The sequence below is a fragment of the Prunus mume genome, linkage group LG7, assembly GCF_029339155.1.
Source record: "Prunus mume cultivar Tortuosa linkage group LG7, ASM2933915v1, whole genome shotgun sequence".
NCBI classification, from domain to species: domain Eukaryota; kingdom Viridiplantae; phylum Streptophyta; class Magnoliopsida; order Rosales; family Rosaceae; genus Prunus; species Prunus mume.
In genome coordinates, this window is record NC_142704.1 from 18,811,574 (window position 1) to 18,838,771 (window position 27,198).

The following is a 27,198-nucleotide window of genomic DNA, read 5'->3' on the forward strand; positions in this document are numbered from 1 at the left end:
ACAGATTCTTGAAGATGTTGAACACTTTCAAGTGGCCTGAATGTTCCTTTATATTAGATCACACAATTCCTATAAAACCAAGAGACCATTGAACCAAATAATTATGTTTCTTTAATTGTTTTTTTGTCAGAATAAAAACCTAATTCAGTAATAAAATTCAATCGGCAAAAGAAAAACTTCAAAATCATTGTAGCCTGGACAAGCTTCAAGCTTCAAGCATAATATTCCTTACGACAAACAGAGAAATATTTCTTGCACAATCCCAAAATTTTGGTTCAACAAGTTTTTGTATAATCCTAATTAAATAATATTCTCTACACAAGCTAAAAAAATATTAATTTAACAACCACTAAGCTAGCTGAGAGCTAATTGGTACTGCATGACATGTTTGGCAAGGTAGGTTAACCACTTATATTTTTTTAATCAAAGAGATACAAGAATTTCATTGAACTTGCATAAACACTTACAATAGAATCAATTGACGAAACGGAGGGCTAAGAGTGGTCTCATTAAAACATTGCCATATAAAATCCCCAAAGAAGGAAAATCCGGTCAAGGAAAAAGAGTACCACAGCATCTCCAAATAAACAACTGAGGAAAACAAAAAAGATCGTTATGTCTGCATCCTTTCGCTCTCTATTACTTGCTCCAGCCAAGGGGGGCCAATATCTTCCCAAAAAAACCGCAAACCTTTCTTCAATCCAAACTGGGCCAGTGCATCTGCAGCCCCAATGCCAGCGCGAGGTTGAACTGAAACACCACATCAACCATCCCATGATTCTCCATTAATCTTCTAATATCCTCCACCGCATATATAAATCTCACATGAATCCAAGAACCAGTACAGATAATCAGTACTAACAGTTGCATCTTATGCTAAACATTGGCTGCTGTTCTTGTCTTTTTCAAATTAGATAGGATTATTATTCTTATCAATAATCTCCTCAATTGTGACGCCCAAGTTCTCAAAATCATCACCATGGCCGAGGTATGCTAGTTGGACACCACATACTTTCAATGATATTGGTTCGGAGGGAAGAAATCTAACTTCACACTTATACATGATATCCTCTTCATTCCAGTAACGCTTCCAGTGCCTCATATTAGATAATGAAATATATTGCAGCCACACATGATCTGACCCTGGCGATATAATGTGTTCATGAAATGAAAATATTTCATCACCATTGATGAAGACTCTGACATGAAATCCGTATCTCTCATAATCGTCATAATCGTAAGGGAGTGTGTAATCCATGGTTCCAAATGCAGCAGAAAAAGCCAATCTTGTGTTCTTTCCCGGTGAAATTTGGGGGAAATTTAATGTTGAAGTGACAGTAATGAGGATCAGCTGGCTGTTTTCGGTGGCCGAACCACTTTGGAATGTCGTTTCCAGGAAGTATAATGCTGAACTCATAGCACTCGCTGTCCAAAGGCACGTGCTGCTGTAACGTGCATGATAATATTTAATTAGTCATCATGATGTATTCTATTAAGAGTAATGTTACTTGTTGTATAATCTTAACTGATCATCTAGTATATCATTTCTCGACTGTAGATATGATATATATATTTACTTATGAATGTGAATCTTCCCTCGGATATAGATGATACACTAAATATATAGGTGAGACTATATATACATTCTAAACGTGAGCTCAAATCTAGATACAATGCACCATATGTCACATGCATCTCTTCGATCGATATATCCTGGACAATTAGTGATTTGTATCTATAATTAAATCAGGTTGACTTCTAACAATACAATTAATGGTAGATGTATATGAGACAGCTCAGAGCGAAAAAGACTAAAACCTGGTGAGTTTGAGAATGGCTAAGTAAGATGGATGCCATCTTTTCCACATCAAAGTCAAGACTCTTGAGTAGTTTGTGGCAGTTAGACAAGTCGCTATACTGAAGAGAACCCTGTGAGTTGTGTTCCAAAATGCTTGAAAGTTTTGAAAATCTTTCCAAAGATTTGCAGCCACCTGTGTTTATTCCTTTTGTGCATGGAGAAAGCTGAGGAATTTCTTGAAGCTTCTTGCAATCACGCAATATAAGCCACTCCAAGCTAACAAACATGTTGATCCGTTCAGGAAGGCAAACAAAACTGCTTCCAGATAAATCTAGAAAAGTCAATGTGGACACACAATTGAATGGCATGAGGAAATCACACTCTGATAAGTTGCAATCTCCAACTCGGAGAAACCTTAGCTTTGGAAACACCAATGAGCTCTGACTATCATGAGAAACTCTTGATGGGTTTTCAGGGTTCTCCTTCATGGGAAAGGATATAAGTTTGGGGCAGCCTCTAACCTCAAGTTCCTGAAGATGTTTCAACTGATAAATGCTTCTTGGAAGATTTCTGAGGTTTTCACAGCACTCTAAATTAATGTTCTCTAAGACCATTGTCCCGGCTTCAATTTCTGGGAAACTCTCCAGCATTCTGCAACCTTTCATGTTAAGCAGTTTGAGTGATTTCAAGCGAAGTTTTGTTGGAAACCTTGTAAGGTTTGAGCAGTTTTGCAGACTCAGAGTCACAAGCTTTTCAAGATATCCAACAGACTCATGAATCCCAACTAAACCGCTACATTCTCTAAGAAACAATTTCTCCAAGTTTGGGAATCCTGTGAAGTCGGGTATTTCTTCTAGCATTTCACACCCAGAGAAGTCCATAGATTTCAATGTTCCCAGTTTCTATAAGAAAAGAAAAAGATTGAACCACTAGTTAACAACAACAATATGAGAAATGCAACACAAGAATCTGGACACAACTCATCTTGCTCACAGTTTAGCAACACATGTATGTTGATAGAAAATTAGCATATTAATCATTTAGAGCATTAGAAACTCTTCAAAGGCAATTATGTACTTACCGTGGAGCCCTTCCCAAACCGCAATATGTTGCTTGAAGGCATCTTTAAGGCAACGAGTTTATCTGGTTGAAAATTAGACGGTAGGGATTGTAAAGGATATTTGTACCAATTTAGCAATCTTAACTCGTTGGGCAGATTAATGTTTCCAATGAGGCTTGCATTAAGATTTATTAAATATCTGAGATTTTTCATCCTTGAAAAGGCTTCAGCACTTATGCATATCTCATTCTTCTCAGGCATGTTTATCATTATGCCTCGAACTTTACCCGTTCCCTATACCAGAAATTCCAAAAAAGTAGTCAGTTACAAACCCACATATTGTTGTAATTGATATGGGAAAAAGATGTCAAGATTTGTAATAAATAAAGAGACATGCATGTTTATCAATATGAAATTAATACAGATATTTTTCTTACTGTTTGTTTTGTTAAAACTTCGCAAACGTCCTTGTGAAACCACAACCGACTGCGTTCACCTGGTTCGTTAGGCGATTCTTCACGGACGATTTCCTTGCCCATATCTTCAAGTAAGTCATGCATGGTTAACATATTGTGCTCATTAACAACTAAGAGAGACTTATCTATGAGTACTCGAATGCTAATTACTGGGAACAAGTCACAACTTCTCAGAATATCCACGATATCATCTTTCTTTTCTCCTTTGAAAAAACATGCAATGTCAAGGAAAACCTCCTTCTGAAAATGCTCTAATCCATTAAAACTAATCTTGAGTATTTCTTGGATTTCTTTGTTAGGAATTATTTCGTAACTGTCTAATGCATCTTTCCACTCTTCTATGCTTCTGCCACAAAGATGAGAACCTAACACCGTCAAAGCTAACGGAAGGCCTTTCGTGTAGCACACAGCACGCCCAACAAGCTTCACGTAATCATTTGGAGGCTTGTCTCTCTTAAAGGAGTTCCAACTGAAAAGCTCAGAAGACTCATAAAAATCTAGTTCCTTGGCCTTGTATGTTGAAGTAACTCCATGAGCAGTTAACAAGTGTTTGTCTCTTGTTGTTACGATAATTCTGCTACCTGGACCAAACCAATCAGGTCCTCCTGCTAAGTTATCCAATTGGTCTCGATGATCCACGTCATCAAGAACCAAAAGAACCCTCTTGTTGTGAAGTCTGTTCTCTATCACATTAGCTCCTTGATGACAACTAGTCACCATGAATTTTGTACTACCCCCCAAAACCTCAGAAAGAAGATTGTTTTGCAATTGGACCAAGCCATTTGGCATCGATGACATTTCTCTCACATTTGCCAAAAAACATTGGCCTTCGAATTTATGGGCAATAGATCCATAAACAGCTTTTGCGATCGTTGTCTTGCCTATTCCACCGATTCCCCATATCCCAACCATTCGAACATCAGTTTTCCCAACGCACAGAAGCTTATCCATGTCCCGTAAGCGAGATTCTAAACCTACTGGATACTTAGCAACTTTCAAGTACGTACGGTTTGATGTTCGAAGTGAGATCTCTTCAACGATATTGTGGATAAACTTAGATTCATGCCTGTCAAATCAAGAATTAGGGAAGAATAACATTTAATGAGTCGAATGAGAATCGAAAAACCAAAAGAAAGAAAAATGACATGATGTAAATTTTCACAATAAAATATGAGAACTGAATATTAATATATTGAATGAGGAATGGTATTCTAACTTTTAATTATCAATTATAAATTTAGATATGTATAAGGAGTGTTGCTATTTCCACATCTTTCCTAGTTTCCTATCCACCTTATCTTTCCAACCATCATGTAAATTCAGTTATCATTATTATTTGAGATATGAAGAGGATCAAGTTGTTTGACGGGCTAGATAAATGTTTTAGTTTAATATTTTGATTTTCTGGATCTTTTTGTTTTTTGTTTTTCTTTTGTCAAACAGTAGAATAGGTGTGTTTTGTGAGTTGAGGTTAAATTAACTCGGTGAGTAAATTTGTCTTAAATTTTTTAAAGATAAGGTGAGTAAGAGAATAAGACATGGTGGAAAATATAGTAGCACTCTCTACAAGTTGTGATATGAAAAGTACAATATGTCTTCTATTAAAGTCATCTTTGTACATGGAGATTAACTATTAAAGTCAAACCCAATTTATGAATTTTTGTCATAAACAAACTTTAGAGAATATTGTAACAACATTTAATTAAAACAAGTAGTAGGCAAATTGGGTTAATTTATTCTAATAGCAATTAAGAAATAAATCTTTTTTTATTATTACATTTACCCGTTGACTTTTATCTCTACCTGCTAAACATGTCTATGTCAATGCGCCTGCTCTAAATTTCGAATTGTTTTCTTATAAAATTGTACATAACATTTAAAAGGGAAAAAAAAAAAAACGTACGGACTTTGAGAGATCATTACCTGTGGGTTTGAATCCTTTTCTCTACTTGAGTGTTTTTGTTAATAAGGCAACACTTATGTTCAAGATCATGATCAGTTTTAGAATATGTATACATACACATCTAATAGAAATGAAAAGAATTAATACCCTTCCATGAAATGCCATCCAGAGAGATTTGCTGCTTGAGTAAGAGCTGCCTTCCACCTTTCGACACGATCCATTCTGAAGTTTGCTTCATGTCGACTCAACGCCTCACCAAAACTGCCGCTCTGATTTCGTACGTCCGAAGGAGCCACTTTGTGAAAAATAGGCCAAACAATTTGGTTTTTAGATTCTTTACAATCAAGGATGCACACCAGCTCGTCCAAGCACCACTTCGACGATGCATAGTTTTCAGAGAACACGACGATGGAAGTCATCGACTCTTGGATTGTTTTGAAAAGTGTTGGTGCAACTTCTTCTCCTCTTCTAAGCTCATCATCTATGAAGGTGTTAAGACCCCTTCGGCACAAAGCAGTGTACAAATGGCCAGTGAAGTTGTTACGTGTATCTTCGCCTCTAAAACTCAAGAACACATCGTAACTCCACCGGTTTGGGGTAAAAGAAGAGGACGAGGAAGAGGAAGAGTCTCTTTGGTTGCTCAGCCAAGCCATATCTAATTACACCTCAAGGCCTCAAATAAAGCTGATGGACTGAGAATATGTATATATGTATATATATAAAAGGTAAGGGCTTGGAAAAAAACAAAAATAGAGGGAATTTAAAAATAATAAATGAAAAAAGTCAATGAGGCATCCTGATTCCCGCGTTTTATGACATAAACACATGCGTGGTGTAGGCTATACTCTTTAATTATATGCGAATATTTTAACACTATAGCCGCACGGCTATACTATCTAAATCTCGAACATTATAACAGTGTAGCCCAGTGGCTATACTGTACAAAATTGTTTTCTTTTTTATAATTAAGTAATATCTTAGTTTTTATAATTATTTTAATTACTAATTATGTTTTAATTATTATTTCTTTGATGAATAATTATTATTGAAATATTTTATTAACTTCATAAATTACTTAATAAATATAAATTAATTACTTTAAATTAGTTTGTGGACTTTGGTTTTTTTTTTTATTTTTTATATACAAAATTAGTTTGTTTAGTTTAATATGTGCAATTCAGTAATACATCCTTATTTTGTATACGTCTTAAAGACTAAGTAAAATCCAAATTTTTTTAAAAAGCAAACTTACAATACTCGTATTGAATAAGTATGTACATATTTTTCATCTTTAATATAGACGGTGCTAGGTAGGTACAGTTTTTTATTTATTTAAATAAATCGTATAGCCGGGGGGCTATACGAGGTTTTTTAATTTTTTTAAAATAAAAAGTATAGTTGCACGGCTATACTCTGTTTTTTTCCCAATTTTTTAAAAGAAATAGTATAGCTGAGCAACTATACTCAGTTTTTCTATTTTTAAAAAAGAAATAATATAGCTGCGCTGCAATACTACTTTTAATTTTTAAATAGTATAGGCACTAGACATTACTCATCCGTTTTTTTTTTAAAAAAAAAAACTTAATGAATAGTATAGTTAAGCGGTTATAATCTTTTTCATATATATTGGGATCCTTTTTTCTTTATAATTTTTTCCATAATTTTTGTTTATCGATAAAAGTATGTTAGAGCATTATTTATTACTATTAGGCCATTACTCGAGTCTCTATTATCCCTTTTTGATTTTTCACTTTTCTAGAGTTAATAATTTAGCAATTTCACGTTTAATACTATATTATACACGTGCATACCTATTTTTCAGTAATACATTCGTATTTTTTATCTTTAATACATGTATTTTTCATAAAATTTTCTACAATACACACAAAATTCACTTATTATACGCATAATTCTCACATATTATTGAATAGAAATAATATAAATTTAAAAATGAAAATAAATTATATTAAAATATTATATAGCGGCTGACCTTTTAAGTTGTAATTTGCCAAAATTTTGCAGAATAAAACACGTACTTATTTTATTTGTATAACTGGCGGCTATACTAAATTAATATCTATAAGTATAAAGTATAAACTAATGCAACTAGGAGGGGCCTTTTTTCTTAATGTTTTTTTTATATTAAATAGTATAGCCGCGCAGCTATACCTTGGTTTTTTTTTAAAAAAAAAAATAGTATAGCCAAATGACTATTCATTTTTAACACGCACACGACTAGGCGCTATGCGGGTCCCCATTTTTTTGAAAAATAAATAGCTATACTCAGTTTTGTCAAACATGTTTTAAAAAAATAGTACCGTCGGACGGTTATACTCGGTTTTTTCGCAGCTATACTCGATTCTTTAGTTTTTTATACCTGTTTTTTTAATAATTTTTTAATAAAAATAGTATAGCTGCCCAACTTTACTTGTCTCTTTTTTTCTTTTCTTTTTCTTTCGTGAATAGTATATATGAGCGGCTATAATCTTTATATATATACGGGATCCTCTTTTTCTTTTATATTTTTTTCCCCGATTTGAGTTTATCCATAAGAGTAGTTTAGAGCATTATTCATTACTGTTAGGCCATTACACGAGTCTCTATTGTCCCCTTTTGATTTTGCACCTTTTCAGAGTTAGTACTCGTATAAAGTATCATCTTTAATACTGTATTATATACGTACGTACCTATTTTCAATTATACATCCGTGTTTTGTATACGCCTTAAAGACTCCATAAAATTCACATTTTTTAAAAAACAAACGTACAATACTCTTATTGAACAAGTACATACATATTTTAACAGTATATTGAGCGTGCTATACTCTTTAAATTTCAAATATTTTAACCAAAAAAAAAAGTCCACAAAATAATTTTAATTAATTAATTAATATTTATTAAGTAATCTATGAAATTAATAAAGCATCTTATCTAAATCCAGCCTCAAACCTTTCTCAAGCCTCGGAACCTAACCATAAGACTACTATAGGGCACTTATGCTATTTGCAATTCAAGATTAGCCTACATATATAAACTCTTTGTCATGGAAATCTTTCACATTAAACCCATTTGCAATGGACTCTTGTTCTTAAATAAAAGGTTGATAGTAGGGCATTTTGGCATTTAGTTTAAGAGGTAGCAAACCCATAAAGATGGCTGTTGCAAACAAGAAGATATTGACTTGGCGAAGAAATTATTTTAAAGAAAAAATGAGTTACTACATCTCTCTTCGTGAACGTAGCCTATTCGAGTGACCTACAAACGTATTGAACAAGTACATACGTATTTTAACAGTACATCTACACTGCTATACTCTTTAAATTTTGAATATTTTAACAAAAATAAAAAAATAAAGTCCACAAAATAATTTTAAATAATTAATTAATATTTATTAAGTAATTTATGAAATCCATAAAATATCTTAGCTTTTTTAATTACTTTAATTAGTAATTATGTTTTAATTATTATTTCTTTAATGAATATTTGCAATAAGTAACATCTTAGCCATATTTAATTATATTTATTATTATTTATGTTTTAATTAGTCTTTATTTAATGAATAGTTAGTATTTAAGTATTTTTAATCAATTTCATAAATTAATTAATAAATACTAATTAATTATATTTACTAGTCTTAAATAATTTTGTGGACTTTAAAATTATTTTAATTTCCAAATATGTTTTAAAAATAGTTTCAATTATTAGAATATTATTTTAGTATTCCAAAAATGGATTTGAGCCTCTAAACGCTAAATCCAGCCTCAAACCTTTCTTAAGCCTTGAAACCTAACCACAAGACTACTATAGGGCACTTATACTATTTGCAATTCAAGATTAGTCTACATATATAAACTCTTCGTCATAAAAACTTTCACATTAAACCCATCTGCAATGGACTCTTGTTCTTAAATAAAAAGGTGATATGTAGGGCATTTTGGCATTTAGTTTAAGAGGTAGCAAACCCATAAAGGTGCCTGTCGCAAACAAGAAGATATTGACTTGGAGAAGAAATCATTTTAAACAAAAAATGAGTTCCTACATCTCTCCTCGTGGACGTAGCCCATTCGAGTGAACTACATAAAACATCAACACCTAATGAAGGCCTTAGCCTACCAAACACACACACCCTAAGGCCCTCACCTTCCATCTAACCTTGCTAAAGGACCTCAGCGCCCCAAGACATCAAGTTGATTCAATTTTTGTTGTTAGCAGTTTGACATCCTCTATGAGAATCAAACACAAGAAACCTTGGTTGTTCCTGCTAAAATATGAAAACTATGAGGGAATATTTGTTTGTGGGAATTTTCTGTGCTCTTCTCCATGTAGAAGATCATATTTATAATACAATGAAACCTGAATGGGCAAGTAAATAATAAATTCATAAATATATTTACAGTAGGAAATCAGGAATTAAAGTAAATCAATTACAATTATAATAGGAATTCTTGGTGTGTAAGGAAAGTAAGTCAACATCCACAAGTCACACCAACACTCCCCCTCATGTTGGTGCATAGATGTCGCTAATGCCCAACTGATCCAGTGAATTATGGAACGCTTTACTAGAAATCGCCTTTGTCAAAATATTCACCAATTGATCCTCAGATTTCACAAAAAGAAACTGAAACACCTTAGCTTAAAGCTTCTGTTTGATGAAGTGTCGATCCACCTCAACATGTTTAGTACGATCATGCTGAACCGGATTCTGTGTAATGGCTATAGCAGCCTTGTTGTAACAAAAGAGATTCATTGTGGATGTAGGTTTAAACCCAAGTTCAGTAAGCAACTTTCTTAACCAAAGAAGTTCACAAATCCCTTTAGTCATGCCTCCAAACTCGGCTTCTGCACTGGATAAAGCTACTACATTTTGTTTCTTGCTCCTCCATGTCACCAAATTACCTCCCATGAATGTGAAGTAACCCGATGTGGATTTTCCATCTGTTACATTACCTACCCAATTTACATCTGAATAGCCATCAATATTTAGATGACCATGCTTTGAGAACATAAGTCATTTTCCAAGTGCAGACTTCAAATATCTAAGAATCCAAATAACCGTATTCATGTGGTCTTCACTTGGAGAGTGCATAAATTGACTGACAACGCTCACCGTATAAGCAATGTCTGGTCGAGTATGTGACAAATAGATCAATCTTCCCACTAACCTTTGGTATCTTTCTTTGTTAGTTGGAACTTGATCCGGATATTCACCAAGATGATGATTATGAACAATAGAAGTGTCCACAGGTTTGCAATCTAGCATTCCTGTGTCCGTTAACAAGTCCAAGACATATTTCCTTTGAGAGAGAAATATGCCGTGCTGCGATCGAGCCACCTCAATTCCTAAGAAATACTTGAGTCCACCTAAATCCTTCATCTCAAACTTAGTAGCCAAATAGTCTTGTAGCTGTGATATTTCCTGTTTATCATTCCCAGTAATAACTATATCATCAACATAGATTATTAATGCTGTTACCTTCCCTTTCCGATGTTTCAAGAACATAGTATGATATGAGTTACACTGTTTGAAACCATTGTTCTTCATTGCCATAGTGAACCGTCCAAACCATGTACGTGGTGACTGTTTCAATCCATACAATGCTTTTAGTAACCTGCAAACTGTTCCAGTCTGAGTAGTATTATATCCAGGAGGAATATCCATGTACACATTCTCCATGAGTTCGCTATGTAGAAAAGAATTCTTTACATCAAACTGGTGTAGTGGCCAATCCAAATTAGTTGCAAGGGACAATAAGACTCTGACGGTGTTTAACTTTGCAACTGGTGCAAAGGTTTCTTCATAGTCTATACCATAGGTCTGTGTGTATCCTTTTGCCACAAGTCTTGCCTTATATCGCTCGATAGATCCATCTGCATTGTGTTTTATAGTAAACACCCATCTACATCCGATAGTCTTTTTTCCTTGTGGTATAGTCTCCAATGCCCAAGTCTGATTTTTCTCAAGAGCTTTCATCTCATCTTTTATAGCTTGGACCCACTTAGGATCTTTCAATGCTTCAGAGACCTTGGTTGGAATATGGATAACAGACAACTAATGCACAAAAGCCTTGAGTGGTTCAGAAAACTTCTCAGTGGATACATGATTTGCAATTAGATAGTTGGATGTCTTGCCAATATCGGGTGAATAACGGTTTGGTGGCTTATCACGATTTTGCCTGAAAGGTAATTGATATCCAATAGTGTTATCCTCTAAATGCACAAGTTTAGTAGGAGTAGTTACCTCAAAGATGTTCTCAGGAGATTGGTCCGTTGGTACTGTTGAGTGAGATGGGGGTCTTCATCTTGTTGTTTTGAGTTGTCTGTGAAAGTATGACTTGAATCAAAAACACTTCGCAAGGGTTAGGCGATCGATCGTTGTTTGGCAGAGAGCATTCGTATGTGCCAGACTCGGGATGATTGATTGTTATTGTTTCTTGGCCGAGAGCAATCTTCATGCATAGATGAATATCTTCGTTTTCCAAACTGCTCCAATTTAGCTCTTCACTCTATATCTCATCCTGAAGAGTATAATTGGATGTTGGGTCATAAAAGAATATCTCCAATTCCAAAAGGTGACATCCAAAGTGAAATAGGTTCGCCGGGTAAGAAGGTGATAACATCTGTAGCCTTTCTGATGAGTGGCATAACCTAAAAAACACAACGAAGCGCACATGGATCAAGTTTGCTTCGTTGATTTTTGTGGAGATGAACGAAGGCCACACAGCCAAAAATACAAGGGGTAAGCACCAAAACACAGGGCAGATGCTCGTGTTGTGCGAGCACTTGTAATGGAGTTTTGAAGTTCAAAACCCCATAAGGCATGCGGTTGATAAGGTGGACAGCAGTGACAATATCATCATCCCAGTGAATACGAGGAACATGGCCACCAATGAGAAGAACACGGGCTGTTTCGAAGAGATGACTATTCTTCCTTTCGGCAACACCATTTTGTTATAGTGTTTGGGGGCAAGTTGTTTCATGAATAATGTCATATGTCTGAAAGTAAGTTTGAAAATCATGATTAACAAATTCTCCACTGTTGTCAGAGCGAAGAATCTGTATTTGAGCATTGAACTGTATTTCCATATGTTTGTGAAAGGATTGGAACAAGGAAAACACTTCATTCTTATTTTTCATCAAATAAAGCCATGTCATCCGTGTACAATCATCTACGAATGTGACAAACCAATTAATACCGGAGTGAGTAGAAATAGGTGAGGGTCCCTAAACATCAGAATGAACTAAAGCAAAAGGAATAATACTTTTATTCATACTTAAAGGATAGGATGCTCTGTGACTCTTGGCTAAAATGCAAGTGTTTAAAATCTAAGTCTTTAAATACAGAAAACGACTCAGGCAATAAGTGTCTCATATAACCAAAAGATGGATGCCCTAAACGTCGGTGCTAGAGCCAAATCTGTCGGTGCTTGTCATCAGATGGATGCTTCACACTGTTGGCACGTCCCATATTGAAGTCATCCACATAGTACAGCCCTCCTCTTTTAGTACCATGCTCAATGATCTCATTGGTGAGAATATTCTATAATAAATAAAAATTGGGATAAATTAGTGCACAACAATGTAGTTGTTCAGTTGCCTGGCTCACAGACATTAATTTATTGGACAAAGATGGAACGAGTAGAGTATTAGAAAGAGACAGAGAAGGTGAAAGGGCGACAGTGCCGGCCCCTGTCACATAATATGTAACTCCATTTGCATAGGCAATACTTGTGCGGCGGGGTGTAGTGGTGTGCAAAAAATCATTCGGATCAAAGGTAATATGATCAGTGGCGCTAGAATCAATTATCCAACCTGTAGTATCTTGTAGATTAGAAGTATGAAATGCATAACTGCATTTACCTGAGACATCTGAAAGCGGGGGACTATCAATAAGGTCTACATGCGGGAAGAAGGCTAATTGGGGTTCGGTAGAGACAAGAGCAACATGGCCAAAATTACTAGCAGTTTCTTTGAGCTTGCGAGCGCAGAGGTCCTCCCACCAATCTGGATAACCATTCAACTTAAAACAGGTGTCACGGGTATGTTTAGGGTTGCCACAGTGCATGCAACCACTTCCATCAGTCGGAGCCTTGGGACGGGAAGGTGGGATGGTTTTAGGAGGTGGCGCACCAGCAACAGTAGCATATGATTGGATCTGAAGGTAGGCCGCATGAGAAGAATTATGAGGCTGTTCGGCAAGAGTATGGGGACCTGATCGAGGCGCACTCTTGGCTGCTAAGCCAGCGCCAGTGGGTGCAGATGAACCCATCATCACAGCTTGTTGAACATCTTCACGACGAACATAGGCATAAACTTAGTCCACAGTAGGGAATGGAGTCATGTGAAGAGCATCACTTCGGGCCTTATCAAGACGATCATCAAGGCCATCCAAAAATATGTAAACTCGATCTTTCTATAGAATATCATTATAGCACTTGATATCACTTTCATACTCTATCATATTTGGACGACGGAAATCAATCTTTCTCCATAAGCTTTGGAGAGTATTGTAATAGGTTTCAATGGAGCCGCTAGCTTGTCGCATACGAGAGACTCGTCGTTTCATATCATAAACCTGAGAGGTGTCAGTGCCATCATAATAAGTTGTGGCAATTGCATCCCACACTGCTTTTGCAGCCGAAAACGAATGAAATTGCCAATCAAGCTCTGCGCCAGAGAATTGATGAGCCATCCCTTCACAATAGAGTTCTCGGTGCGCCAGCAAGGAAACTTTGGAGCAGTCGAAGGAGGTTGTGGAAGATCTCCATTAATATATCCCAATTTGTCTTTGCCGGAGATATACAACTCGACAACTTGGGACCATAGGGCATAGTTGGTGCCATCCAACTTTATGCCAATATGTGCAGCGGAAGCTTTATAGGAAATCGTCGTCGGAATTGTCGTCTGACTTGGGTTCAAGGTCGTCGTTTGATTCGAGTTCGGGTTCATTGTCTGAGTCGAGGTCGGGGTTGTCCTGGTAGGATCTTGATTTAGGATCGAGTTCGAGGTCTGAGTCTGCATTTGCATTAGTTGAGCGACCTAGGCACTCAACTTGGCTATGGTAAGTTGAGAAGGAGATGAGGAAGCAGTGGTGCTATCGCCATGAGGATTAGAAGAGTCATCCTTCCCCATGGTGGCGGCTAGGGTTTAGAAACTGGAGTCAGCAATCCCAAGATCGCTGCTCTGATACCATGCTAAAATATGAAACTATAAGAGAATATTTTTTTGTGGGAATTTTCTATATATTCTTCTCCTTGTAGGAGGTCATATTTATAATACAACAAAACCTAAATGGGCAAGTAAATAATAAATTTCTAAATCTATTTACAGTAGAAAATCAGGAATTAAAGTAAATCAATCACAATTATAATAGGAATTCTTGGTGTGTAAGAAAAGTAAGTCAACATCTACAAGTCACTCCAACAATTCCCCCATTTTCTTATGCCAATATGCCCTCTATACTTACCTTTTTAGTCGATCAATCATATATGTGTTTGAAGCTATTGATCAATGATTCATAGCTCTCTTCCACCCGACCCTATAGGTCGTAGCAATTTTAGCAAAGCCCTACCGAGTATTTTATATATATCAGGAGATCATAGCACTAATTAATACATAAGCACTCACTTGCCCCACCCCAACTTTTAAGAAAAGGAAAAAGTTGGTGTTAATAGTACGTTATAAGCCTAAAGTAGAACTTTAGCCCACCCTCACGCCTAACTTTAATTCCATGTGCTACAACAATATCTGGTTTTGTCCTTACATGTAGGACCCACTTATATGAATCTCAAATTTATTAAACAAATGATATATGATGTGATTAATTGCAAGTGGACAATATTGCTCAAATTAATATAGTAGTAAGTAGAGTATCGTTCCAACAGGGATCAAGTTAATATATTAAATATTAGAGTGATTTATTTCTAATTATATTTGAATTAAATGAAAAGAGAATTATGATGATTAAAATCTAATTAAGCAAGTAAAATAAATTGAGATCAAGTAAATAATATAAAAGATGAAAACAAAGATGATAAAGCACTAGGGCACCGATTTCACCTAGCTAATCCCACCCAAATCCTTCTAGCTTGTTTCTAATTACCTAACATGTTGATAATCGTTTTAGCTTATCTCACCAATACTCTCTTCCGAGTTATATTAGTTGTATTCTTTGCCATCAACCCACTCTATTCTTAGTTATATATGGATTTAGATATCTAAGAACCCATTAAGATTTGTGGAAAACAATAAAGATTACACAAACCATAACCTAGTCTTTCGAGTCGGCTATGTAATATATGGTACTTGTTACAAGAAGTTTTTTACTAGGAATCTCCTTCCGGTTTCAACCTAATTCTTCCAATCATGCAATTAGTGACCAATTAATTGAAAGCATTAAGAACGGTAACAAACACTTAACATGTATAGATAAATAAAATTAACAATATCAAAGAATTTGAGTATTCATAGCTAGGCTACATATTAGCCCTATTAAAAGAAATTAGTTCATGAAGGACTTATTGAGAATCATGATGGTTGATGAGGACATGGAAGACACCAAATTCTCCAAGTAGAATGTCAAGGTTGTGTAAGCTTTCTTCGTATTCTCCTCTGGATATTTCGGCTATAAATATGAATATGTAGGAATTTGATGGTAGATTATGGAGGATGGAGGAGGATGGGTCCTTTGAACAATGACCTAAACTCCCTATTTATAATACTCCTACAAATCCTACCTATCTAAGGTAATATTACAATTGTTGGAATAAAAAAAATCACAAAAAAAATTGAAACATGGGTTGGATAAGCCCCATGATTTTGATGTTTGTTATTAGCCACATCTAACAAGCAGAAAATTGAGGGTAGAGAAGTGGAGGTCTAAACCAATGAAAACTCTTAAGAGAGGTTAGTGGCTCCTATTTTTGGGGGGGTTGATTATTCAGTTTTCATACACTAAGAAGGCCCTTGGTTCATAAAAGGGACAGCAGTAAAGAAAAAAAAAGAAAAAGAAACGCAGAAGAAGAAAACTGCTGCAGGAGAAAAATTGCAAGAGCATAAGCACAAGAATACTTTTCACAGGTACATGGATTCTTTCAATTAATGCTTGTTGGGTGGCAACCCTTAAATCATTGTGTTGGATGATAAATCCATAATGGGTGGCAACCCTCAAATCAAACTCCTGGATGATATCCATGATGGGTGGCAACCCTTAAATCATTTTGTTGGATGATAAATCCATAATGGGTGGCAACCCTTAAATCATGAGCAACGAATCCATGAGAGGATTTCTGTTCAACAAAGCTCTGCTGAGCAAAAGAAAATCATGTGAAACAGAAATGGTGTTTTGAGGGTTCAGCCCAAAATGTATTCACAAAAAAAAAGGCTTGAGTTACCTCTTGGACTCTCTGACCATTCATCTCCATCTCTGCCTCTGAAAGCCTTACTTTCCTCACTGAAACAAAAAAAAAGTAAGTTAGTTGTGAAGAAAAGAACAGGCAGAAAGAAAAATACAAATTTATAAATAAACCCAATCCTAGACATGTATTTATAAAAAAACCCAAGCACCATTTAAACATAGAAACACACCCAAAATCAACCCCAAAGTCAACTTTTTGGGTGTGTTTATAAATGGGTTTTGAGTGTGTGTAATGATGGGTTTTGGGTGTGTTTATATGTTTCAATAGTGCTTGGGTTTTTTTATAATTTCAACCCCTATTTTGGGTGTTTTAGTGAAACTCCCAAAGAAAAATGGAGACCTGCAAGAAGATTGCATATAGCAATAATAAACAAAAAGAGACAGCCACCGAGAAGAAAAGAAAAGAAAGTGGCCGTATGCCACTTCGTGGATGTTGCTGGGTTAAAAGGAGAGAAAGGTGCCAGCCAAAAGGAAACAGGGGTATTAAAAAAAAGAAGAAGCAGAACTTGGGAAGAGCAACGTTGGGGCAGCCCATGCATTGAATGCCCCATCTGTTGGTTTCTTAAACAACCAAAATATAAGACATGATGTTTGACAATAAAAAAAAAAAAAAAAGGTTTGCTACAGCCATCAAAAAGAGGAAGAAAAGTCAAAACAAAAAGAAGAAGGAAGAAGGTGGCTGACGCCACTTTGTTGAAGATTGGAAGAAAAGATAAAAAAAAAAGTGGAAAAAGACAAGAAAAATCAAACCTCTTGATATGTTGCGGCAGTTTTTCTCTGGTTTTCTCTCTTTGTTTGTAAAGGCTCTGTATCTGATTGTGACTTCGTGTACTCTTTTAAAGACTGAACAGTAACAATGTTTGCTTTTAATTCGGACTGATCACAAGTATTTCAGATAAATATGGGACTGCAAGGTCTGATTTTACTTGGAAACAAACTCTACGAAGAGTTAGATATCTACCAGGTTGTTTCAATCGCTTGCTGGACCAAAGCTCTTCTGGGCTCCTTGTTCGTGGGTCAACTATCAACAAATATCAAAGGCCTGATATAGAAAAATGGGCTGTAAAAAATAATTGTCCCATTAACTCTCAAAAGTTCATAGTATTTAATGGGTGATTCAAATAATTACCCATTAAATTTACATAGGCCTAGATTTCCTATCATATGATTAATGGATTAATTCAAAAATCCTCATTGCCATATTTGGGCCCAAGTCCAAATAATGTTAATTTTAGAAAATTAGTGGGTTAATTAAAATTGCTCATTATTTTTCTTGGACATTAACAAAAAGGAAAAATGGTACAAAACCATCCAATTGTTCCCATGGGTCATCTACCCATGAAAATTCCAATGAGATTAAATTCAAATATCTCAAACACAAATTCTCAATTATTGGGCCACACTTACCCATTAATTTCCAATTTTTCCCATAGGTCATCTACCTATAAAAATCCTCAAATCGTCTCAAAGACACAAACTCTAAATTATTGGGCCACACTTACCCATTAATTTCTAAATCATTCTTGGAACTACGTCGGTTTGATCCCATTAAGGGTACGTAGGCAGTCTAACATCTCAATAGACGCAACCACAACCAAATTCTCATCAATCAAATCTCCACCCAAATCATTTTCGGAACTACGCTGGTTTGATCCCATCAAGGGTACGTAGGCAGTCTAGCATCCCAATAGACGCAACCGCAACCAAATCCCCACAAATCAAATATCTACCTTTACACAAATCAAGTCCGAACTACGTTGGTTTGATCCCTTTGAAAGGGTACGTAGGCAATCTAGAGATTCAATCTAGATGCAACCATCCCAAACACAACTCCATATCGAATCTCTGGCTTATTCAACTAAATTCACTCAAACACCCCTCAATCAAATTCATTCAAATTCCCTTTTTGCAATGAGTCATCTATTCATTGCGAATCTTTGAACTACGAGTGGCTTGATTCCTGCAAAGGATACGTAGGCACCCTGAGGTTGAACTTGGGAGCAGCCGCAAAACCAAACACATACATTCTGTTTCTTTATGATGGAATCAAAGGGTTTTTCCCTTGTAGCGAGGGATTGTAATTAAGAGACTTGCGTCTTTAATGGGTCGAACCTAAAATAATAAAACCCCATTAATTGATTAGTGGTGGTGAAATTATGTTTGGAGGTTTACATTTTTCTTCAACATAATTTTTGGCACGCCCGGTGGGACCCATTTACCTTTTCATCTCCAATCATAAAGTAACTAACGTTTTTTATTTGTGCCACAGGTTAGCAAACCCAGATACGATGGCACCACAAGTAACAATTTTCTTCCACAAGATTGAAACTACCAAGAATGCGTGCACCAAACGAGTGGGGTTCAAAAAGACTTTCATTGTTGGTGAGAGTCTCATCAAGTGCACTGTTCCAAAGCCCATTCAGAGGGCCAAACCTCAAGTCACTCCTAAGGTCGTCAAGACCCAATTGAAGAAAACATCGTCCAAGAATGCTCTCCGAAATGCAAGAAAGAGGGCCGCACGTGCTTTAAGGAAGAAAGAAGCAAAGAGTCAGTCTATTGAGGCAATCTTGTCCGAGCTCTCTGGGACAAGTTCAATGGTGACAGCAAGCGAGAACACCGCAAACACCCTGGTTGTGCCGACTCCGAAGAGGACAAGTGCTACCCGATTTGTCCAAATCATGATTGGATCAATTCCGATCAACTTATATCCTACAGATTCAGCCTTGATGACTTCCATCGACGAAACTAGCGACGAAAGTCAAAAGGATGACTCTCAAGAAAACATTGAGGTCCAAGGGGTCGAACCTTTGTCAAGCCCTAGATCCCATGTTGTGGAATCTACATTACAAGAGGTTTACCCCTATTCTCATAAGGGTAAAAGCAAAGCCACCATCATGAAAAAAAAGGTGGTGAACATACCTCATCCACAAAGGAAGAGGGTGAAGAAAGCCGTTGTTTCAAAGGGTCAAATTCTCATACCACAAGGGGCAGTCCCGAAACCTCAAGATCAATCAAGGCCCTATATGGGTCCATTGACTCGTTCTAAATCTCGAGACATGATGGGGATGATTGTTCCCGAGTCATCTAGTCTAAACTCGGCTCGCTTGGATGATTATTTACAATGGAATCCTCTCTATGATGATCCTGTATCTCAGATTCAAGAGAATGATTGTATAGCATCCCAAGGGACCGAACTTCTTGAGAGTGGAAAGCATGCAAGTCATGATGACTGGTTCTTTCCAATACTGAAGACCAGTTACCTTTAATCCAAGAAATGATGCAAGACCTGCGTAAGGGAAATGCAGCAGAAGTTAGCAGAGAAAGACGCAGAATAGCGTTACTATCCGCTCAGCTGAAAGGAAAAGATGTCATAGATGAGCAAGACAGGGGCAAAACAAATGAATCGGTGACTCCTGAACAACAAACAAAAGAGGAAAAAGCAGAGAGCTCCACGAGCACAATTTCCCCAAATGACATAAAGGTGAAAATTGCTCAGGGGATTCGTGAGTTCCAATTGTCCATAGCACCTCCTGTTCAAGGGTATCGAAAACCATTCCCTTCTCACTATGACGCCATACCATTCCCGAAGGGTTATCAACGGCCTATATTTGATAAATTTGATGGCTTAAGTAGCTCACCCCATGAACATCTTGCACATTTTTATTCAGCATGTGGCGAGACATCTCAATCAGACGCTCTCTTGGTGCGTCAATTTGTCCAATCCCTAAAAGGATTAGCCTTCACTTGGTATACACAACTACCGCCAGGCTCCATCTTGACATGGGACGACATGCAAAAAGCATTTTTGGCACAGTTCGTTAGTTCAAAGAAGAAGGTCTTGATCATGGACCTAGCTCAAACTACCCAAAAGCCAGGGGAAAGTGCTAATGACTTCATAATGAGATGGAGGAGCCTCAATCTTCAATGCCCGGAGAAAATTACCGAGCAATCAGCAGTGCAAATGTGTTACAACAACCTCATACCGGACATTGCAACTTTTGTTGCCACCTTTCTTTGAACCCCAGATCATTTGATGCTTTGGTGTCAAAGGCGAGCAATGTTGAAAGACAAATTGCTCGCCAAAAGTCCGCGACTCAAAAAAATCAATTTGGAGAGAAGAAAAATGACAAGAAGTCTGCAAAGGGAGAGTCATTGGCCACTTTTGTCAAAACAGAAAAAAAGAATGACAAAGGCCAAAATAAAGACCCACCCAAAAGGCTTACTCTTAAAGAGCGCAAAGAAGTCAAATATTCTTTTGATGATGAAGATGTAGAAGAAATTTTTGACCAACTTCTGGCCTCTAAAGGTATTACTTTGCCAGAATCAAAACGTCCTGCTGAGGCTAACAAGACAAATGACCCTAAGCATACTGTCGGTATCATCGTCTCATCAGTCATACGCTCAAGGATTGTTATATCCTAAAAGACAAAATTCAAGAGCTTCTCAACAATGGCGGTTTGGTGATAGACTCTTCTTCCCAACATCATTCAGCTACGGCAAATATGATAGAAGAAAAGCTCACACTTACCACTGCATTAATAGGTGGAGCAAAATTTGCAGGTACTAATACCGACAATGGGGGTACAGTTGTACATGCCTGTCCAAAAGCACCATGGTCTAGTGATCTTCAAATTCCCACTCTTCATGAGCTCATGGTTGCACCCAGTCTAGAGATATGGGAAGATTCTTCGGCTAATGAATCTGCTGAGGGGTGGAAGACATTTGTTAAAAGAGCCAAGCACATGGCCAAACATTTCCCACCTAATCACAAATCAGTTACTCATCCTGGTGTCAAGATCCGAGGCATGCCAACCTTAAAAAATAAGAGGAAGAAGAAGAGGGAGCAAAAGAAAGTTCAAATCCCTCAAGAGGATGAATATGAGCAACCCGTAAGAGTCCCTGTCACATTCACTGAGTTCTTGCCAGTTGAATTCTTTTCGAGTGAATCTGAAATTAAGGAAGAAATTATCCAATGCAACATGGTTTCTGTGGAGGAACATGAGGTTGACACAGAGGTTGATGAAATTAACCTCCGCTCTGGCCGAAGCATCCCATCTGCTGATAAAGTACAACAAAAGGAGGAAGCTGACCACTTTAAGAAGTCGAAGGCGAAAGAGATTAAGGTCTCCTTGTCGGAAAAAGCACTGTTACAGGGGAAGCTCCATCATCCTTTTCAAAAACAAAGGACCTTAAGCCTGATACCGGTAAAGCAAAGGAGTCATCACAATCACATGCACTTAAGTATGATATTTTGGCCCATCTTAAGTGCATCCCTGCTCCTTTAAGTGTCTATGACGCTTTACAAATGTCAAGAGAGCTTAAGGAAGCGCTCGTAATGGCTTTAACGAGCCCAGATTTGTACAAGTCATGTTTCAAATCAGCAGATGTCCACACAACTGAAACCTCGAAGTTTTGTGCATCGTGTATGGCAGCAATTACCTTTGGCGAAGAGGACTTTCTGCTTGAATCCAAATGCCATAATCGACCTCTTTATGTCACTGGCGAAGTTGGAGGCATGACCATTAATCGAATCTTGTTAGATTGTGGTTCGGCCGTGAATCTTATCCCTCTAAAGACGTTACATGCTATAGGGATGAGTGCCCGACATTTCTCTCCATCTATGCTGACTATTCAACGGTTCAATCAACTTGGGCAAAAAGCCATGGGTTCTATCGCACTGCAAATGGAAATAGGGGACCTATATTCGGATGCTCTATTCCATGTGATCGATGCTGACACTTCATACAATGTCCTTCTAGGATGTCCATGGCTCCATACATATGGCGTAGTCCCTTCTACACTTCACCAGTGCTTCAAATACTTGGTGGATGGGGAAGTCAAGAGCGTTTCAACTGATATGGATCCGTTGAGGCGAAGAGGTAAATTACTCGATGCGAAGTTTTATGGTCCACCTGGTCTCTCATTCACACAGCCACCAAAGGTGGATAAGGAGAAAGAAGCAACTGTCGAGGCAGGAAAGTCACAAAAGGTAGAAGCAACCAAATCTACAAGGGTGATTCGAGTGAAGCTGACACCTCGAGGTGTGACATCCCCAAAAGTCGAAGAAGTCCCGATCGCAAAAGCTCCCAAGCCAAAGATAGTTTTCAAGACTTCAAAAAAGGAGCCTAGTGAAAAAGACACAAACTCATTGAAACAAACAATGGAGTCACTAATGACGGCAAGTTACATTCATCCTCTTCGTAAGATCAATCAATCTATCCCAGGGGGCAGTTTGGTCATTTCGACTACTTTTGGCAAAAATGATGGCCCGAGTAAACGTGTAGTTTTTCATAAAGAGGCATCCTTGCCAGAAACAACATCTGCTCCATTAAAGATAAAGCTTACAGGCCGTAAAGCAAAGAAAAGCGATGATGGCCTCTTAGTCCAAAATGGGAGTGGTATGCTCAAAGTGTCTCTTCGAAGGCTACATCCAAAAGATTCCGATCCCGAGATACTTACTAATATGGAACAAGCCATGTTTAGAGAAGATGAGGTGAATATAAAACCACTTCGCGTCTCTGTGTTCAAACAATTAGGGTAGACAGCCACTGCGTCTCGGTCTTTCAACGCTTGGAGAACCCTTCCAGTTCCCAACAAGGGAAAGTCCATAATAAAAGGAAATGGAAAGTTAAGAGTCAAGAGAAAGCTGTGACCGAAACAGTCAAAAGGGTGAAAATAAAGGATGATCTCGTCCAGGTCAATTGCACCTCTTTCGAATAAACGGTGGACCAATATGATAATCCTCAAGACATCGAGGAATTCATTGATATAGTCCAACTAGCTCCACCACAAATGGAGGAGGGAGGTCAAGCCACAATTGATGATCTGCAAGAAATTAATCTTGGTACAGTTGACAACCCGAAACCTATCTTTGTCAGTGCTTTGTTAACGCCGCAAGAATTAGAAGAATACACACAATGTTGCAAGAGTACCGAGACGTATTTGCATGGAGTTATCAAGACATGCCAGGGTTAGACCCAAACGTTGCAGTTCACAAACTTGGGATATCTGATGAGGCCCGATGGGTGAAGCAAGCGCCACGCCATTTTCGGCCAGAGCTAACAATCCAAATAGAAATCGAGATTGACAAGCTTATTGCTGCTGGATTTATCCGAGAAGTCCAATATCCCACTTGGTTGTCCAATATTGTTCCAGTCCTTAAGAAAAAAACTGGGGCACTGCGTATATGTGTGGACTATAGAGACGTCAATGATGCATGCCCAAAAGATGAGTTTCCGCTCCCAATCACAGAATTATTGGTAGATGCAACAACCGGTTTTGGTGCCCTATCATTCATGGATGGATTCTCAGGTTACAATCAAATAAAAATGGCTCCAGAAGATCAAGAGAAAACTGCCTTCCGCACTCCAAAAGGAATATATTGCTACACTGTGATGCCTTTTGGATTGAAAAATGCAGGGGCAACCTACCAAAGAGCCATGACAGCCATTTTCAATGACATGCTTCACAATACCATTGAGTGTTATGTTGATGATTTGGTTGTCAAAACCAGAAAAAGAGAACACCATTTGAGTGACTTAAAACGAGTTTTTGATAGACTCCGAAAGCACCAATTGAGAATGAACCCCTTGAAGTGTGCATTTGGAGTAACTTCAGGCAAATTCCTTGGTTTTGTTGTCCGACATCGAGGAATTGAAATTGATCCTTCAAAAATCAAAGCAATCCTTGAAATGCCTCCCCCTCGAAATTTGAGGGAGTTGCGAGGGCTGCAAGGGAGACTAGCCTATATATGACGGTTCATCTCAAATCTCTCTGGAAGGTGTCAACCATTCTCAAGGCTCATGAAGAAGGATGTTCCGTTTATATGGGATCAAGCATGTCAAAATGCCTTGAAAAGTATTAAACAATACCTGTTAAATCCACCAGTTCTTATGGCGCCAATTAAAAGGAAGCCTTTAATTTTGTACATTGCAGCGCTAGAACGCTCGTTGGGAGCATTGCTCGCCCAACACAATGATGATGGAAAAGAAAATGCACTTTACTATTTGAGTAGAATACTCGTAGGGGCGGAACAAAATTACACCCCTATCGAGAAGATATGCCTCGCATTGGTGTTTGCCGTCCAAAAGCTACGACACTATATCCTCTCTCATAAAGTCATCTTGATTTCCAAGGCAGTCCTGCTCCGATATTTAATGTCCAAACCTGTGCTCTCTGGACGAATAGCCAAGTGGTCACTTCTCCTCTCTGAGTTTAAGATAAAATTTGTTCCACAAAAGGCGACAAAAGAGCAAGCTCTTGCTGATTTCTTGGCTGCTCATCCTACTCCCGACAACATGGAGTTACTTGCTGATTTGCCCGATGAAGAGGTATTCACAACAGAAGCACTTACATGGCAGTTATATTTTGATGGGGCAGCAAGAAGAAACGGAGCTGAGAATACGAGGCATTAATCATTGGCCTTGAAATTGCCCTCGAGATGCATATTGATTGTTTGCAAGCATATGGTGATTCACAGTTAGTCGTCAGACAGTTGAATGGCCAATACGCAGTCAGAAATGCTACTCTCGTCCCATACCATGAAAGGACAAAGTATCTCATGTCACAGTTTCAAGACATTCATGTTAGTCACATCCCGAGGTCGGAAAATGATAAAGTTGATGCACTAGCTAATTTGGCTGCATCGTTAACTCTACCAGACGAAAGGGATATCCAAATCACTGTTGGGGAACGATACTTATTATCCCTTTCTATAGAGAGAATTGAAGAAGTTGTTGATTCAAACATTGTTACAACTTCCGAATGTGAGGAGGAATTAGATAATCTTGATTGGCGCCATTCCATAATTAAATATCTTCAACACGGCAAGTTGCCAAATGACTCAAGGAAAAAGGTTGAAGTTCGACGTAGGGCTACTCGGTTTCTGTATTTAAACGACACCTTGTACAAACGGTCATTTGATGGTATGTTGTTAAGGTGTCTGTCGAAACAAGACGCAACTAAAGCCCTTCATGATACTCATGCTGGAACTTGCGGTGCTCATCAAGCTGGTCCAAAACTCTCAAACCAACTGAAGAGATTGGGTTATTACTGGCCAACAATGGTCCGAGACTCAATGAAATTTGCAACCACATGTAAAGATTGCCAGTTACATGGAGACTTTATTCACCAGCCACCCCAACAACTGCATCCGACAACTTTGTCTTGGCCATTTGAAGCTTGGGGGTTAGATGTTATTGGCATGATAAAGCCTAAGTCATCACGTCAACATCAATATATCTTGGCCGCGACTGATTACTTCTCTAAATGGGCTGAAGCAATTCCTTTAAAGGAGGTACGAGCAGACGATGTTACAAACTTCATAAGGAACCACATCATTTACCGTTATGGGGTTCCATCGAAGATAATATCTGACAATGCATTGTATTTCAAATGCAAGTCCATGACCAAGTTGTGCGAGAAGTATAAGTTTCAACACTCGTTCTCCGCGAGCTACAATCCGTCGTCAAACGGTCAAGCTGAAGCTTTCAATAAGGTATTGTGCAATATCCTAAAGAAGATGGTCTCAGGAAACAAAAGAGATTGGCATGAACGCCTCCCTGAAGCATTATGGGCTTACAGGACAACCATACGCAACTCAACAGGATGTACACCGTATAATTTGGTGTTTGGCTCCGAGGCCGTTTCTACCGTTAGAAGTCCATTTACGGCTAACAAACCCGACGAGAACGCAAATGTGAGACTGGCAGAACTGGAAGCTCTAGATGAGAAAAGATTGGCAGCTCAACAAAGGCTCGAAATATATCAGGCTCGATTGACAGGGGCATTCAACAGAAAAGTTAAGTTCAGATCTTTCTCAATTGGAAATTTGGGTTTAACTGTCTGAAAACCCTTTGTCATTACCAGGAAAATGCATGGTAAGTTTGAACCCAAGTAGGAAGGGCCCTACGTCATTACTAAGGTTTTCTCCAAGGGTGCTTACGAGTTGTCAAATTCCGAAGGCAAGTGCATATATCCTTGTGTAAACGGGAAATTCATCAAGAAGTTTTATGCCTAATGGTTAGAAAAAGTGCTCGTTGGTCTGAAAACCCGAAAGGGCGGCCCAAGTTAAAAAAAAAAAAAAGGGCTTTGTGGGCTGAAAACCCGAAAGGGCGCCCAAGCAAAGAACTACGGTTGACTTGATCCCTCAAAATGGGTACGTAGGCAGTCTAGTCCCTAAGAAACTAGATTCAGTCACAAGTCCCCAAATCCTCTTCATTACCTCAATTCAAAGATGGTGAACTACATTCGGCTTGATCCCTTCACAGGGTACGTAGGCAAGCTAGCCCAAAAGCTAGGTGCAGCCGTAAACTATCATAAATTCATTTTTTTTTCACCGATGGTGTTAGCACGTGGTTAAATTGTTGTATACTATGCAAAAACTCCAACTTCACACGAGTATAAATTGTGAAATAGGAAAACAAAATCCTATAAAATCTTTATTCTAAAATTGTTCTTGGTGGAAAAACTACATTACAAGAGCAAGGAATACTGAAGCAAAGGCCTACCTACGAATTCTTGGTGGATGAACCATACTACAAGAACACTT

At 37.8% G+C, this 27,198-nt stretch overlaps 1 protein-coding gene across 1 annotated transcript; it reads right to left on the reverse strand.

Moving 5' to 3' along the window:
• Window positions 1-406: 406 nt before the first annotated feature.
• LOC103337220 (TMV resistance protein N-like) lies at window positions 407-5,896 on the reverse strand. The gene is given in 6 exon segments (XM_016795558.2): window positions 407-1,300; window positions 1,302-1,445; window positions 1,819-2,700; window positions 2,880-3,152; window positions 3,296-4,400; window positions 5,385-5,896. Coding segments are annotated over 6 exon segments (3,300 nt in total). The 5' UTR covers window positions 5,891-5,896; the 3' UTR covers window positions 407-910.
• Between the last annotated feature and the right edge of the window lie 21,302 nt (window positions 5,897-27,198).